Raw genomic sequence first — 18,098 nt, forward strand, 5'->3', positions numbered from 1 at the left:
CTATTACGATTTAATTAAAAAAAATAATTAGTCCAAAGAATGCTTGTTTGGATAGAATTTAATTCTTGGTATCTCTCACGGATAACGGTAGAAATACAACTTCATCATTGATTTTTTTTTCCTCTTAACTGTACTTCTCCCTCCACCAATAGTAAATGAAACAATATTATCTTCTAATTAATCCTACAATTAATATACTGTGAATATTGTAGAATTATCGTCATTCGCTTTTATAACCGTGTTATAAGGAGCAATAATTATAAATTATCCTAATGACAATTTTAAATTTTGCAAGATAGAGACATAATACACTTAAATACAATATCTTGTATACGATCCGGATAATATTGTTTCAATTTGATTTATTTGATTTAGTTTATTTCTTTAACTATCCAAATTTTCTAATAATTTATCCTAAACAGATTCATCCCCTGCCGTTGGTTAAATGATAAGCTTATTCTAACGGTAAAATCCTAGCTGCTATATTACAACCAAATCCTTTGTTATTTTCTTATTGTTTATTATTTATTTAATTTTTTAGAAAGAAAAAAAAGAAGAAGAAGCAATTCTAGTGTTAATTGAGGGATTCGTATCCTCTCAAATATTGTAGAGGATTACCCTCACTTCACTTTACGGTTGGAGATTAAATCTCAACTGAATTGGAATTCGGACTAGCGCGGGGCAGTAGTATTAGGCTTTGAGATTCGTGTCAAGTTAAAAAGAATGGTCCAGATCTAGTATTTATAAAAGATTCCCCTATGATGTAATGGAGAGGATGTGAATTCGTCAAATGGAGTGCATGACAATATTCTTCATCAATCAAAAGGAAAGGCCTACATTATCCATATCATATGGTCCATATGTAATTCGATTGTATTGGGTTCTTTTTAACTATATCATATTCAATTCAGCCCATGTATCCATTTCGAAATGTAAAACCCCAACAGCAACTTAAAATAAGAGCTGCAATGATGGTCACGAACAAATGCATTCGATGTTTGATTTCATTAAACTTGGCAGACTTTGAAAAATTATATTCTGCTGACATCATATTTTATGAATTTGGGTTGAAAAAGTAAATAATGGAAAACATTAATTTAAAGGGAAATGTACAAACAACTGTGCAATTCGGATTATAGACGATCCTCATAGGCCATTCTGAAATCATGACTGGAGAAGAGGAACAATCAATTGTAGTGTCGCTTATATATAATAAACTAACAAATTTATTTTGAATATCCGAATTCGTACCTCTTCTGATTAGTTTACTAGGCCTGAAATTTGAATGACACGTACAAATATTAGGCTGTTATAGATCATCTGTCAATGGCCTATTATAATTTGCTCCTCTTACGAGTCTGTATCGATTGGCCAATGGAAATAATACACAGTAAAAACACTAAAACGGGCTGTTCATTTTCAGAAAAAAAAGAAGAATGTAATTCTATTGAAAGAAAATACCAATTTTGGATACTGATTATTTATTCATGCTAAGCAGCATAAGATCCTTATTTATTCATGCTTTACAGTAAATCACCGGGCAAGGATGGCCAATTTACACAGATACAGACTATAATTACAGATACAAACATAATTCAAGTTGATTCAGAAAATTGCTATTACAATAATTGAGAATTCGAAACAATTTAAAGCAGGAAAACTATAGCTTGGAGGTAGCAAGCTTAATGAGATCCTTCCTTAATATTTTTCCAGATGCATTTTTCGGGATTGATGAAACAAATGCCACTCGTCGAACCTTCTTATACGGGGCTACCTGTTATTTTTATCAATAATGTAACAAAGATGAGTGACTCCAGTTGCCCAAATGCCAGTGTAACTGTTTTAACTAAATATTCATCAAATATAAAAAGATAAATTTTCTTGTATATTATTAATATATGAAATTAAAATTTTAGCTTTAAAAGAGTTTCTTGTTCCGTGTTACAATTGTAAGTTGCAGCTATTTCATCTTACCTGATTTTCAACAAACTTCATAACTTCACTATCTGACAACTGGGTCCCAGCCTTCCTCACCACATAAGCCATGGGAAACTGTCCAACCTCCTTGTCAGGATAACTACAAAACAATTTTTTAACAATTAGAATTCCAAAATCCTTCTTAAGTTTTAGCCATCTCTTAATTCCTGTTTAACAGAAATAAATCATGCCAATGATTAGCTTACGGTATTACAGCAGCATCTGCAATTGCTGGGTGGGTCAGCAATAATGCCTCCAACTCAGCAGGGGGCACCTGATAAGTATTATTCATTAGCAACTGTTAATTTAATTAATCCAAGAGATTTAAAAGGCTTATAATCTTCTCGTGTCTGAAAATTTTAAGAACATCCAATCTGCTTAGCAAGAAAATTTCATATTCTACTTGTAAGAAATTGAAAAGTATTCATGTTTGGCATTGTCAATATTTGCACTACATCAACTTTTAAGAGGATGTGCCAATTATTTCACAGGCTGTACACAACATGTGTACTTGATTAATATCAAGAAGCATATGTAAATATGTGATTTACCTGATAGCCTTTATATTTAATGAGCTCTTTGAGCCTATCGACAACAAAGAGATAACCATCTTCATCAATGTAGCATAAATCTCCAGTCCGGAGCCATCCCTTTGAGTCCAGGGTTGACTTCGTTGCCTCTTCATTCTTAAAATACTCTGCATAAAACAATTTACCATATCAAATTATCAAAACCCAGCTCCAACAGAAATTGAGCTAATAATTTATTATTGGCATTCAATAGTCTTTATTAGCCAGTAAATTATTATTACCTTTCATTACATATGGTCCACGAAGCCACAGTTCGCCGGTCTGATTTACTGGAAGCGACTTCGCTGTCTCAGGGTCCACAATTCTTGCTTCAGTGTTAGGTGAGAGCAAACCAGCCGTACCATACCGGCGGCTCTCCTCAGCCGAATCGGTCGATGCACCAATCGCAGTGCTTTCAGTGAGACCATACCCTTGTAAGATTTCAATGCCTGGATACTTTTCTCTAAACCCCTCAATAAGATCCCGGCTAAGCGGTGCACCACCTGAGAGAATCTTATGGATCCGGCCGAGAGGTAGCTTTGATGGGTGTGCCAACATTACAACCAAAATCGGCGGCACAAGGGGGAGGTATGACACCCCGTATGATGTAATTGCACGAAGCATCTCCGCGAGTTCAAACTTTGAGAGGATAACAACTGTGGATCCAGATCCAAGTAGACCAGTAGCAAAGGCAGCTAGACCATAGACGTGGAACATTGGCACGGTGCAGAGAAACACCTGTGGCTGGCCTTGGCTATCTTCCAGTTTGAATCTGTTTATAATTATCTCTATCATGGAAATGAGGTTGCGGTGGGTTGCAACGACGCCTTTGCTATTGCCGGTTGTACCAGAAGAGTAGAGAAGTGTGGCAGTGTCGTCCTGGCTGACACTTTCCCTCGGTAAATACGGGTTAGGCTCAGTCGCAATCATCTCCCGAATTGCAAACACAATCCTGGAATCTTCACCGTTAATCTGGCTTTCCTCAAGTAGAATTATTGGAAACCCACCATCAATCGGTAGCTTCCCGATCAAATCACGAGTGGTGAATACAAGAACTGGGGATGAATCAGCCATCTGTTTTGCAATCTCCCTAGGTGTGTTGAGTGGATTTGCGGTGGTTATCACAGCTCCGATTGACATCACGGCGAGAGAAACGACTGGGAAGTGGACTGAGTTTGGGGAGAGTAGGAGAACGACCTGACCTTTCCTGACAGAGAGAGGAGGGGATAGGAGGGCGGTGGCAACGGCCGTTACAGAGCGCCATAACTCGGGGAAGGAGACACGGCGGCCAGTAGAGGCGTCGATCAAGGCTGTGGTGCCGGAGTGACGCTTGGAGGAGAGGAAGGTGGTGACGTCGAGGTACGGATCGGTCGGAAGCTTAACGGGACGGCGCTTGCTGTGGTACACTCCAGTGGCTGGGCAGTACCCACTGCGTGGATCCAATTTTGTTCCTTTTAGATCTGCCATGGCGCTTTCTCACTGATTTTCTGGGATTTTGGATTGGTCGGAGTAGGAGCTTCCTCGTGAAAGCAGAGGAGAGCTGGAGCAGTACTATTGAACTGCTGATCTAGTCTTTTGTTGAACCCAAAAATAAAGTCAAAATCGTACTTTCGTATTCGCCACCACCAGAGCAGTCCCCTTCGTAAGGATCTATATTCACCGTTGGATATTCTCGTGATTTCAGAGACATAAATCAAGAAGAGATTAGACGGTAAGGATAGAGTTATGATTGTATTACGTTGTAGATAATCCGAAATCAAATGGGAATGAATCACGAGTGCGTGTCCTCTGAGATATCTCAACTTTTGCGTGACCGACGTGTCCGGTGCCTATTCGGGGATAGCGCAGGGGGCCTGTATTCTTATAGCTTTGAGATTCGTGCAGAACGTACTTTAACGATTGAGATTTCTCAGAAAGTCACGTAAAATATGAGATATCTCAGAGCATACGAATTCTGCTTGAACCGCGGCGGCTGGTTGTATCTGTTTGTTCGGACTTTGGACTGGAATCTATCACTTTTTTCTGGACACCACACAGGAATAATTAGTCTGATGATCTCTCTTTTACTAATCGCCAACTAAAAGTATACACGTTTTTATTGTGTTTGCTTTTGCTATTAGGAATCTTGCAAACATGTGGTTCAATTTCAATTCAGTTTTTCAAATAGTTGTATTTATTTTGGATCATGATATTGTAGTTGCAATATTGGTATGGACTAAACCGCAGTTAATGTCTGGTACAAAAATTTATAAATAATCTTAAAAAAGATTATATCAATGTTCTAATTGAATTTTTATTTGATGGTTTACAAAAATATCATATGAAACTTACAAATTCTCTTCAAGTAGCATTTTAAAGTAAAATATTCAAGAATGCAATTTCAAGTCTCGGAAAAGATTCTAACTTCACGAGTGAAACCTCAATAATTCTTGTAATTTATCTTTGTTATTTCTGATTTAATGCTAATATCACATACTCTAATTATTGAAAATTAAACAAAATCCAAAAGCTCAATTTTACTTGCAAAAGCAAAACCAGCCTATTCTACACGAACTTTTATAATGCTTTCAATCGTAATGCAAAAATCAGTCGTTAAGGTTTGGCCTCTGGATGAAACGGTTGATTTGTGCATATTACTTAAAAAAATAGAGTAGAACTAGGTTGTTCTTAATTTCACAACGTTTCTTTATTAACTCAACTCTAAAATCTATCGGATTTGTTTCAAACGACGAATTCGAACTGTTGAAATTCATTTATCTTATGAGCGATGCGTCTGCATGTAAAACTTTTGAAATTTTAAATTATTTTTATATAGAGTCGAGTGATAAAAAAATGTTCAAAAATGAATAAATTAAAATTAATTTATAAACCTTTAAATTTTGACCTCTTGACTTTAGACTAAATTAATTCGAAAGCTTAAATTTTTTGCATGTAGACGCATCACTCGTAAGGTAGATGAGTTTTAACGATTCAGATTTATCGTTTGAAGCCAATTTGATAGATTTTAGAGTTGAGTTAAAAAAAAACTTGATGAACTTAAAAATACCCTAGTTTTACTAAAAAATATATATTAAAAAAAAACTAGTAATCAACAAATTATATATTTTTTTAAATTATTTATATCTGTTGAGAACAGTAACGTAGTCAGAATTTGAGTCAGAGGTGGATAAAAAGTTTTGAGTTACTGAGTCACCATATCAGTGGTCAAAATTGCATAACCAGTATGTGACAAGTGCTCTCATAAAAGCTTGCATTCTATGTTTTCTTCTTTGTTTTATTTTATTTACTTGTTTGTTTATGTATTTATATCTTACTTTATTTATTTATTTACTTGTTTGTTTGTGTATTTATATCTTACTTTATACTACTAGTTGTTGTTGTTATTTTTATTATGGTTATTGTTGTTATTATTATTATTTTGTTTGTTTTTGGGGGGGAACCCGTATCCTCTCAGGTATTGCACCATTATTGCAGAGGATTACTTAATTTACGGTTGGAGATTAAATCTCAACCGGCTTGGGATTCGGGTCACTGTAGGGGGCCCCATTTTTGGGCTTTGAGATTCGTGCCAAGTTAAAAAGTACGGTTCAGATCTAGTAATTGTAAAAGATTCCCTTATCAGGTATTGGAGAGGATGTGAATTCGGGGGGGGGGGGGGGGGGGGCGGGGGGGGCGTGGCTTGCTTGCATAAAGTTTGAAAATAGCATTCAACAACTTATCCCAATGGAAATAATAATCATATGTGAGGTCGGTATAAGCCAACAAAAGCATGAAAACAACTGAATAAAAAAAGAAATCGTATTTCGAGTTATATTTTAACTATCGGGTGTCACTGTGGGGGTGGCAACAAATCAAACTTACCTAGTTTTAGTTTGAGTTTGAATAAGATTTAAATTGAACTGGATTTGATTTGTTTCGAATCAAACTAATTTCGAATTGAATTAATTGCGAACTATACATTTTTTGAATCGAAATCAATTGAATTATGAACTACAAATTTTTTTAGCAGCCTTAGTTATACCAGTAATTTATGTATTAGTTTTTTTTCTCGTGAAACAAAATTCACACAGTTTTCTTTTACTTTTCACAAATTCACACTAATAGATTATAGGCTAGTTCAAGATTTCCTTACTTGTTACGCTGCTGGATTGATTAAAATCACGACATGGACTTAGTCAAATATGGAACTTATTCCATTGTTAATTTGTTAACCTGCTGAAATATTTTTCTATTATAAATTACTGTTATATTAACAATTTTGAGATGTGATATAAGTTTAATTCCTACATTATTAAAGATTAATGGTTGAATTCATTAGTTGTATTATTTGAGATTCGAACCTAAATAGTTCGCGAATTAATTTTGAACAAATTATACCTAATTTGAGTTTGATTTGAATAATATTCGAACAGAACTAGTTTGATTTGTTTCATAACGAACTAAACTCAAATCAAATTCAAATCGAACTATGAATTTTTTTGCCACCCCTAGGTGTCAGCCATGAGCTCTCATTCTGACCATATTTTGATGTGATGTTTGTTATTTATTAAAGCAAAACAATTTAAGGGGTGTCAGCCATGAGCTCTCATTCTGACCATTTTTTGATGTGATGTTTGTTAGTTATTCAAGCAAAACAATTTTGAGTGATCTGGAATAAAGACTCCTGTGAGGGTCAAATTATATTGGAGATTGCATTGTGCACCCTGAGATACCTCTTGAATCCAGATTTTCTCCAAGAAAGGTACATTAACCAAACAATTGCTCCATGTTCAAATCTTTGAATATGTCAATAGCTATAAGCCTATAACAACCTATAATTGGAATATTTTTGGTTATGCATAGATTAGTCATGTGGATTTATAATATCAGAGGCCATGTTTGGTTGTGGAGTAAGAGGTGGAGTAAACTCTTTACTCTACGCTTAAGGAGTCAAGCAAGGAGTAAAATAGAAGTAAGATGTAGTAAGAAATAAGCTAATCTGGAGTAAGGCTAATCCGGAGTAAGTTACTCCACCTATTTAGATGGATTAACTTACTTCACCTGCAGGGCCCACTATCATAGCCTTGGGTTCATTTTCCACTATCTTATTCCGTGTGAATTAATTTAATCCATGATATAAACTATCAAACAAGGTGTAAAATATATATGAGTAAGATAGAGTAAGCAATTTAATTCTTATTAACTTTACTCCACAATCAAACATGACTAGAGGGAGTTGGGATCAGAATTAAGTGATGTTTAACTCAGATGGAAGTCTCAGATTTTGGTGTCAACAGTCTGGTTTAATATAAAAATTAATTTTCAACAACCAGAAGGGGTGATCCACATGAAAACACCAGTATCAGGTAACTATAATTATATTTCTACTTAGTATTTTAAACGGCATATTATATTCATTCAGATTTCGTATCCATTTTCAAACTACATCCAATCCACTAAGATACATATGACAACGGAGCTCCAGGTGGTTTTTTTATAATATAATAAAATATTCAAGCAAAACAATTTAAGGGCCACTCTTAATAGCAACTTGTGGAATGGTTGCTCTTCTATAATATTGTTTTTTTTATGACAACAGCCGCCTAGGGATCGTATACAACATATTGCTTCATGCAAATTCTTATAGTTGAGCAACAAAGGTACTATGCAATTGTGGAATGAGCTTTTCTTTCTACCTTTTTTTGACATAAAAAAAAAATGTGATTTTCCCTTAATATTCTTTAATTAAAAATGGCACTTGATCTTCCTCTTTTGCAGTAACCTGGACTATAACTAGGGGTGCAAAATGAAGTGAATATCTGTATTCGGATCTATAATTTTTGAAATTTCGGATATTCAGATATGGATAATTTGCAGATACGGATACATACAATTTTAATTTCGAAAACAAATACATATATGTATATGGATAATTATCCGTATTCATATTTTTTATTTATTTTTTTGGATATCGGTACCCGTATTTCTTTTAATTTTTTGGATATCTTTTTGTGCGGAAACATATACAGATATTTTTTGATCTGTTTATTTCAGAATCATATATGCGGATACATATAATCATATGTGTATCTATATTTTTTGATAGTTTTTTTTTATTATAAATATGGTTATGTTAGTGATTGAATTTTGTTAATGAGATATATATTTTGTAATAACATAACAAGTTCAACATGAGAAAAATAAATTTATAACATATTTGTATTTTTATGTTATTTTTATTTTCTAATGAGAAAAAATAAATTTATTAAATACTTTATTTAATTTTGTTACAATATATAAATTAGATATTCAAATTATATATGTGTTCATATTCGTGTCTGTTTAATATCAGATCTGTATTTGTATCATTCAATATTCAATCTGCATCTGTTTGATATCTATGTATTAGTATTTGAAAAATAAAAACATATACGGATATGAATTTACTATCATTTGATCTGTATCTGATCCGTTTATGACATAGTTATTTTGAGAGTTCTTCAAAATGAAAGTTCCTATTTGGTGTAGAAAGTTAGTAATGGTGTGGATTCGATCCCTTTGTTTTAGATCTGACGGATTCCATTGTAATAATTTAACACCAAACAGGGAATGGAAAGGAATAAAATTTTTCCGTTGAATCGTGTTTGGTTGATAAAATTATATCAGAGGTGAAGGGTACATGAGATGAAAAGTTTAACCTTCTATCATTATAATTAGTAGAATTGATTTATCTCCCAAATTGAAGTGTAACGGATGTAAAGAAAATTTGTTACAAATATTTTTAGAAAAAATGATACAAATGTCCAACTCTATATCTTACATATGTAATTCTCATACAAGATTTTTTCTTCAAACATACAACAGTCACTGAATTTCTCATTAACCTCCTAAATTTTAATCAATCAAACAAGAAATAAGACGGAAATGAAAGTTAAATTTATTTTTTCTCAATAATCATCCAAACACGAAGAGATTAAATATGTTGATCTTCCTTTCTATTTTATTCCATTCCCTTCTATTCTTTACCTCCCATTCCTTCCTCTACTCTCCATCCAAACAGGATGCAAGGGTCGCTCCATAAGAGGGGAGGGGAGAGGGGAGAACTCCAGAAAGTTAGTTTTTCAGTAATAGAGGAGGGGAGGAAAAGACAGAGGATGTGAACTCTATATACAAGCTATTTAGATTTGTAACTTCCGAATCAAAGTGTAGAGGAGTTTAACCGTTTACCTTGTCCTCTTTTTTCCCCCTCATCCTTTATGGAACACGGTCTAAAATTAATCTAATATTTTAAGGCGGAAAAAGAGTAGATAAACAATCATAGCTGGATTTCTCTTGAAAATTAATAATTAAAAGTTGAAAATCATTGTTTTTGGAAGGCCTAAAAATAGTGATTTTATATCTATCTAAAAAGATAGTAAATATATATATATATAGAGGTTGGCTAAGATCAAAGTGGTAGTTCCTGAGCTTTGGTGCTACTAATTCGTTTTTTAATTTTCAAAGTTCAAAATGTCGATCCGAACCGTTCAAGTTGTTCTCCATATTAAATTGTGCTTGGAGACCAAATTTTACATTTTTCTAAATTTGTTTACTATTTATTAAGTCACTTTGAAAACAGCTGATCTAACGGTGGCTTCTGATTTTACTGTTTTGTTAAGCCACCGTTGGATCAGCGATTTTCAAAGTGGCTTAATAAATAGTAAAAAAATTCATAAAAATATAAAATTTGGTCTCCAAGTACAATTTAATATGGAGAACAACTTGAACGGTTCGGATCGACGTTTTGAACTTTGAAAATTGAAAAACGAATTAGTAGCACCAAAGCTCAGGAACTACAACTTTGATCTTAGCCAACCTCTATATATATATAATTGGTTTCCAAGCACATTTAAATATGGAGATCATGTTGATTGGTTCAAATCGACTATTTGAATTATGAAATCAAGATAAATGATGTAAGGTACAATGAAGCACAAAAAACATGAGACATTTTAACTTTCCTCATTGAATATATATTTTCATTCTCTTCTTTCTTGATAAAATTGGTGGTGGTATGGATTAGTTAACTACAACGCAATACCAAAGGGTTCCTTATAGGGGTGTCAATGGGTACGGTATGGGTCGGATGGAGGTATTTTCATACCCATACTTATTAAAATTGACTATACCCATACCCTACCTATACCCATACACATTAAAAATTGACTTTACCCTACCCTACCCTTACCCGTTAATATTATCGAATAACGAAACGGTAGCAGGTGACTAACGGATAATATTATTATAATAATTAGTTTTATTATATTTTACAAATTAAACGTCAAAAACTCATTTATTTCACAGATAATATTATTATAATAATTAGTTTTATTATATTTTACAAATTAAACGTCAAAAACTCATTTATTTCACACATATGTAATTGTATTTCTAATAAAAAAAATAAAATTAAATGTGCAATTAATTACAACTAAATTGTTTTTTATAAAGGAAGAAAATTTAAAACCACAAATATATATTTAGGTGGGTTGAAAATTGAATTGAATATATATTTAGATTTCATAATTACCCTATAGGGTAACGGGTACGAAATAGTCATTACCCATATCCTTACCAACTTGGTTAACGAAAAAAAAATTCTTATCCATACCCATATCCAATAAATTAACGAAATAAAAACGTTACCCATACCCACCTTATCGAATACGATACGAGTCGGGTAAACGGCTAAAAAGGTACCATCTTCACAAATTCTGTAGCTTTATGTATTGAACTATTGAAACGGTATACATGGAAGTATCAGGTAATTACAACCTTCACAAAATACAGGGCAAAAGTATATATAGCCGTACGTACGTATAAAGAAAAAAATAAACCAGAAGATGCTACTTGCATTCGGAAGAAAGGCAGGGTATTGTTACATCAGCATGGCTGCATGGTGACGATCTTTTACTCTACCAATAACATTTCCTTTTTAAAATTTTCAATCCATAATGTTTGACAATTGACATATGATTCATGATTAATTTCAGGTAGAAGGAAACATGTATGCGCTCAGGCAGCCTAATTGGACCAATGTATATAAACATAGAATAATAACATATGCAAATTGCAAAGTCTCTTTCCACGTCTGCTTCTTCTGAAAAGATTGCAAACAATAAGTCACAAATTATTTTCATTGCGTGTACCGCATATATGCTAGCTTTCAATGTTCATGCCATCTTGATTCATCAATATATAATTTCATATTGAATTGATCCCCGCTCACCAAGTAGGGGTGCAAACGGATCGGATACGGATAGAATAGTGGCCGTAAAACCATATCTGTATTTATTTTAATTTTTTAGATACGGATCGGATATTAGACGGATTCGTACGGATATGAATCAAATATTCGTAAATATATACATAAATATTTTCATATATAATATATATTAAAATTATATGGTATATATATATATATCTACTATTCGGATAAGGATAATTAAAATTCAAAACTATATTCGTATCCATATCGACGATATCAGATATCCGTATTTAATTTTTGGATACGAATCAGATACGGTCGGATATATTTATCCGACCCGTTTGCACCCCTATCACCAATTGGGTGCGCATCGCACTTAAAGCTTCTTGCAATCATGCTACATTTTAAGCTTACAAAAAAAAAATTAAAAGAATTGTAGATAAGTGTTAGTTTGTCACTCTATCAATTCCTGAAAGAGATAGAATGTATAACACATTCGCTGCCCCACGTTGAGAGCAATCCTTATTTTTCAAATCCGTCTTTAATTCTAGCTAACTGTGTTAAAATATAAACAAAATGTATAATTTTCCACCCCCCCCACGGATCAAGTCAACATCTGAATTAATTCGCGTTCATGTGCCGAATCCTTGTTAGTATGAATATTTATATTTTTAAAATATGTGATTATACTATATTTATATTATAACGATGTATTCTTATGCTAATGAGAATGGAAACACAATTTTTTTTTTTGTTAAAAAACTTAATTAGGCCTTATTCTAGAATGGGAGAATATTTGCCAGAGTAAAAGTCACTATCCGCGAGGGTATACCGACAGAAATGTGTTTTTTCTATTAGCGACGGTAGCATATGTGAGGGTATACTGACAGTATCCCTCACGGATACTCTCCCATTCTTGCGTGTGATGTGCTCAACAAAGGGGTTTGGTGAGCACAACTTTAAAAATATATCGGATCGACTTCGAACACCGAATCCAAACCGTTGAAATCCATGTACTTCAAGTGATGCATGTACATGCAAAATTTTGAAAATTTCGAGTTTATTTGCTATAAGGTCAAGCGGTCAAAGAAATGATAAAAATTGAATATATAAAATAACTTATTAATTAAATTATAAAATGGTCATTTCTTTCACCGCTTGACCTTGTAGCAAATAAACTCGAAACTTTCAAAATTTTACATGTATATGCATCACTCATTAAGTACATGGATTTCAACAGATTGAATTCGGCATTCGAAGTGGATCTGATATACTTTTCGAGTTGTGCTCACCAAACCCTCTTGTTGATTACATCACACCTAGCTTTGCTCCTTGTGTAGACTTGGCTTTATAAACTAATTTGGTTTCATTTTTCCTTTAAAAAGAAAAACTAATTTGATCAGGGTATATAATAAAACCAGGTTTGATATACAAAACCAAAAACAAGCACATGAACAATAATATGATTCCAGCCATAACCATACACAAACTATGCAAACTATATATACCCAACTCCTAGCTAGGTAGATAGATATATGCTTCCATAATTCATACAACAATAGATGGCGCCTTTTACTTTCTCCCCCATTTTCTTTGTGGTTCTAGCTCTTTTCTATGCTGCTATCTCTGTTGAGAGCATGGCGGTACCGGCTATCTTTGCATTTGGTGACTCACTAGCTGATGTCGGTAATAACAACTACCTTAATGTTCCGATCAGCGACAAGTCGAATTTTCCTCACAACGGCATCGATTTCCCAGGTCAGGTTCCCACCGGGAGGTTTAGTAATGGTTTCAATACAATCGATTTCATCGGTATGTACCCCTTTCTATTGCCTTTGTCTGAGGTTTTCTTTCTTACTTTCATTTAACTTAATTAATATTCTTTTTAATAAAATATTCAGCCCGTTTTAGATAAAGATGTGTGCGAGGGGGGGGGGGGGGGGGGGGGGGGGGAGAATTAGAGAAGAGTTGGTTTGATTGTTCATGACTTTACAGCAACTGTGCTTGCAGATTTGTTTGCATGAAGGTCTATATTAGATAGAGAGAGAAAAAAAAAAAAGTATACAGTGTACACACACACACACAACATTTTCTTTCTTCTATTGAGGGAAGCGGCGTCCAAGAGTAATTTGTACAACTGCAATGCATATAGAACATATTATTGCTTGATTTTAGATTAGTAGGTTGTGTATGAATCCCCAAATAAGAGTTACTGAAATTTCGAGATAATTTTTTTTTTTTCATTTCATACTATATATTATGTGATATCATGACCTTTGAAAGATCGAGATACATGGATAGCACGATGGTTGTAAATTTAATTATGATGCTTCCCTAATTGTAATCCCTTTAGTTTCATTGGATTTAAATATGCCCTCCAAGTCTCAATCCAAAAGTGCTTCGCAGCATGTGGGCAAAGCCATAGCATGATAAATTGATAACTTGTGGTACATGCATGCATGTGCCATAGCATAAATTGAAGAACAATGTATCATAAAATAAATGCCACAGTACTAATCACTAATTAATATTGAATGCTTCCTCCATTAACAAAAAGTAAGACTACGGTTCAAGAAAACAAAACAATCAGCTGGTCATATCTCTCAATCATCCCTAACAGAAAGGGGAACATGTTGTATGATTTATTTTTTTTCTTTTTCTTTAGTAAAGTTGGGGGTCAAGCCACCCAATTGTTATTAATATCCACTATAGATCTCCATTCGGGTTTCGAACTAACGACCCCCTACATGGAGGATATTGCCTGATGTATTATTTAGTTATAACTTATAACTAGCTAGAGATCCTCAAAAAAAAAAAAAAAACTAGCTAGAGATCAAATTAAAAAGTTTGATACATGTACTCTGTTTTAACCAAACTGTTAGTATTACTATATATTTCTTTTTGCAGGATAATAAACTACATCTTAAATAACATGTAATTAACGATAAGAACGAACTAGACACCATAAATTAATGAAGAGCAACAAAACTTAAAATTATATTTACCTAAAAGAAAAGCGACCTGATTAGAAAATAATAACTCAGTATGGTTGGACAACACCATAGAACAAATTTGGTCCCAAACTATGATTACACTACTTTAATTGGGTGATTCTCCAGAGCATCAATCAATTAGCAAAAAAAAATTCAAATTTCTACTTAGTTTTGATGGTTTAATCTTAATCAGTCGTTTGGTTTATTCTTCCCATGAGAACTCCTTTTCCAGGTTGGATACTACATCATTCCTTGAAAAAATTAGAAACAATCAAAACAATTATACATGGTTAAGATTGAATATATGCTATACAAGATATCAATTATAATATAGCAAAGAAAACAATTGGTGTATTTCTGATAATTATCTGATTTTAGAGCGGGGGGGGGGGGGGGGGGGGGGCATGTAGAACGGGAACTTAATTACTTGGGGAACATGTTATTGGTTTCTTCAGAAATTAATACGAGAAGTAAAATTAATAATCTTTGCATTTTTCTCTGTCTATTACAGCAATGAACCTTGGCTTTAAGAAAAGTCCACCACCTTATCTTTCTATCAAAAATGTGGGAGAAATGCTGGGAGGCGTCAGTTTCGCTTCTGCCGGCTCGGGAATACTTCAAACTACTGTAATTGAGAATCTATCACTATTAAATTATCACTTTAGAATGTTAGTTATCATAATACTCATATTTCACATTTTATTGTATGGATTATAATTAGGGGACATTAGTAGTTTAGTACATTACTGAATTAGATATCAGTATTTATACTTTTTATGTATCTTACAATGCATTGATGTTTATTTATTGATTACACGTTTAATTAGGGCAATGGAACATTGGACATGGCGACGCAAGTTAACTACTTTGAAAAAACTAAACATGATCTATCAACAAAATTTGGTGAAACAATTGTTGATGTTCATCTGACGAAGTCTCTTTTTTACTTTGTAACTGCAAACAATGACATCTTTGCATCTTATTCTGCTACCGGAGCTGCAAACACCACAGAAAATGCACAATTCATCAAGAATCTTGTTGATGAGTTCTTAGGCCATCTAACGGTAATAATCTCTTTCACAAACTAATTAACTTACAGAAATAATCCTAAAATAACAAAATGAAGAAATTAAAAATCATCTGCAATGCACCTTAATCATAGATGTAACTGCGTGCAAAATATGGTAATAGATTATTGGTGGGGAAGCAAGTTATCAGATATTCAGATTAAATATATGGCTGTGCCAGTTCAGTCCCTTATCAACCCAAAATGATAAAATACAATTTAGTATAGATATATATTATCAAAAAGTAAACATTCAATTTGTATAGTAGATAATACTTGCTACCAAAAATTTAGAACTTTTTGAATTTAATGTCGTATAATATAGAAGCTTCACAAGCTGGGGGCAAGGAAGTTTGCGATAACAGGAACAGGCCGCCTCGGTTGTGTGCCATATCTAAGGAGCCGAAACCCTATGGGTGGCTGTATTGAAGCACTGAACCAACTATCAGAGCAGTTCAATGCGGTTGCGGAGCCCCGGATAAAACAACTCAGCTGTCAGCTTGCTGGATTTAAATATTCTTACTTTAAATCTACCATTGCGATGGCCATAATTACAGCTGTGCCAGATAAATATGGTAAGATTTTTGTTTTTAAAATAATTAAGTTGATAGGTCTTTGTCAGTTGTTTAGTTGACACCATAAATTTCTCATAATTTGTGTTGTCATTTAAATCATGCATTTTAAGAATTATCAATAAAATATGAATATCTCAAAAATCCTGAACTTGGTCAAAAGTTACTAATAACTGTATATTTTGTTCATATTTTCCTAATCAATTCTTCAGGATTTAAGGAGCTCACAAGTGCTTGTTGTGGTGGTGGGAAGTTCAATGGGGAAGCACAATGCACCCCAAATGCAACCTACTGCTCAAACAGGAATCAACATATGTTTTGGGATTGGTTTCATCCAACACAATCTCTGTACTTTTTAACAGCTCAATTCCAATTATTTGGTGCCATGAACCTCGTCGCACCGATCAATCTAAAGCAACTAGTAGTCCAATCGTAAAATATAGATCGCATTGTTTTGCTGTGCATTTATATTCTTTGAAGTACAATTGTATCTAATAACCAATTCATCTTCAGATCTGGCTCCAATAAATTTTACTCATTTGATTTTATCATTTGGACTAAATAAAATAAAATCCGGGGTAATTGTGCATTTGTACCTCCAAGATGGCGTTTTCATGGAGTGCGTATCCTCTGAGATATCTCAACTTTTGCGTGACCGACGTGTCCGGTTCCTATTCGGGGGTGATGTAGGGAGTCAGTATTTTGTGTGCATTGAGATTCGTGCAGAACGTCTTTAAACGGTTGGGATTTTCCATAAAATCATGCAAAGTTTGAGATATCTCAGAGGATACGAATTTGTTTCCATGTACATTAAATTTCAATTACTCAGATGTGGGCCGTCTTATGTCAGAAAGAAAAGGCCCATAATCCAATTGTTGAGCCTGACATACATATTTTGCTGCTCATTCTTTTTGTTGTTCTCTAACGAGGACTTGAAAGTTGGAACACTTTATCAGTAGAATTTTTTTTTTTGTGTGGTTACATCGTACGTAGGCCTTTATCAGTAGAAACTGTAGAATTCACTACGGTCATATCCTCCACATTGTCAGTTACTCAGTATGTGTATATATTAGAGCCACAGTAGGTGACGAAAACCATAATTCTGGCTTGGACTCAAACCTGAATTCAAACTCGGAGTCAGGCTTGGATTCAGGTTTAGACTCGCTTTGAGAAGCGTGCAGCTATTATTAAAAAGGAACATATTTTGAGAATTAACAATTTACCTTTTCTATAAGTATTAATAGTATTTTCATTTTCTATGTTTGTTTATTTCTATGTTTACATTTCTTAAGTAGAAATTTATGTTTGTTTATTTCCATGTTTAAAATTAATCCCTTCTTATGGTCTATAAAAGGAGATGTCATGCATGTAAGAGAAGATGAAATTTGATCAATATGTTTTCTTCTTGAGAGAGTTTTTATATTCGCCTTTTGCTATTTAGTTTTTCTTTGTTACTATTCCACTAAATCGAGTTCGAGATCTGTCACTAGCTAGTAGAGTCAAGATCTAGAACCGAGATTGCGTTAATAGGAGATGCATAGCATTTACCTTTGGACTGCTTGCATTTACTGATTTCATCATAGTCAAAGGCAGTTAGATAGGATATTACTGTCAGAGAGAGTGTTAAATTGTTCTCTGCCTTTATATAGCCATTATTGTTATGATTCATGATTTAACCGTTCATAATTTCAGGCA

The 18,098-nt window shown here is 33.6% G+C and overlaps 2 protein-coding genes across 2 annotated transcripts; one reads left to right on the top strand and one right to left on the bottom strand.

Moving 5' to 3' along the window:
• Positions 1–1,447: 1,447 nt before the first annotated feature.
• Positions 1,448–4,148, bottom strand: LOC144551483 (4-coumarate--CoA ligase-like 4). Its single transcript, XM_078299451.1, has 5 exons — positions 2,789–4,148; positions 2,529–2,674; positions 2,184–2,251; positions 1,975–2,077; positions 1,448–1,774 (listed from the first exon to the last, which is right to left on the bottom strand). The coding sequence occupies exons 1-5, from the start codon at positions 4,011–4,013 to the stop codon at positions 1,661–1,663; spliced, it is 1,656 nt and encodes a 551-aa protein (XP_078155577.1). The 5' UTR covers positions 4,014–4,148; the 3' UTR covers positions 1,448–1,660.
• A 9,097-nt stretch (positions 4,149–13,245) lies between these two features.
• Positions 13,246–16,923, top strand: LOC144551486 (GDSL esterase/lipase At5g55050-like). The gene is made up of 5 exons (XM_078299454.1): positions 13,246–13,584; positions 15,277–15,392; positions 15,593–15,829; positions 16,157–16,406; positions 16,616–16,923. Exons 1-5 carry the CDS (start codon positions 13,335–13,337, stop codon positions 16,837–16,839), a joined length of 1,077 nt encoding a protein of 358 aa, XP_078155580.1. The 5' UTR covers positions 13,246–13,334; the 3' UTR covers positions 16,840–16,923.
• Positions 16,924–18,098: the final 1,175 nt, after the last annotated feature.

This window comes from Carex rostrata, chromosome 3, assembly GCF_964058835.1.
Source record: "Carex rostrata chromosome 3, lpCarRost1.2, whole genome shotgun sequence".
NCBI classification, from domain to species: domain Eukaryota; kingdom Viridiplantae; phylum Streptophyta; class Magnoliopsida; order Poales; family Cyperaceae; genus Carex; species Carex rostrata.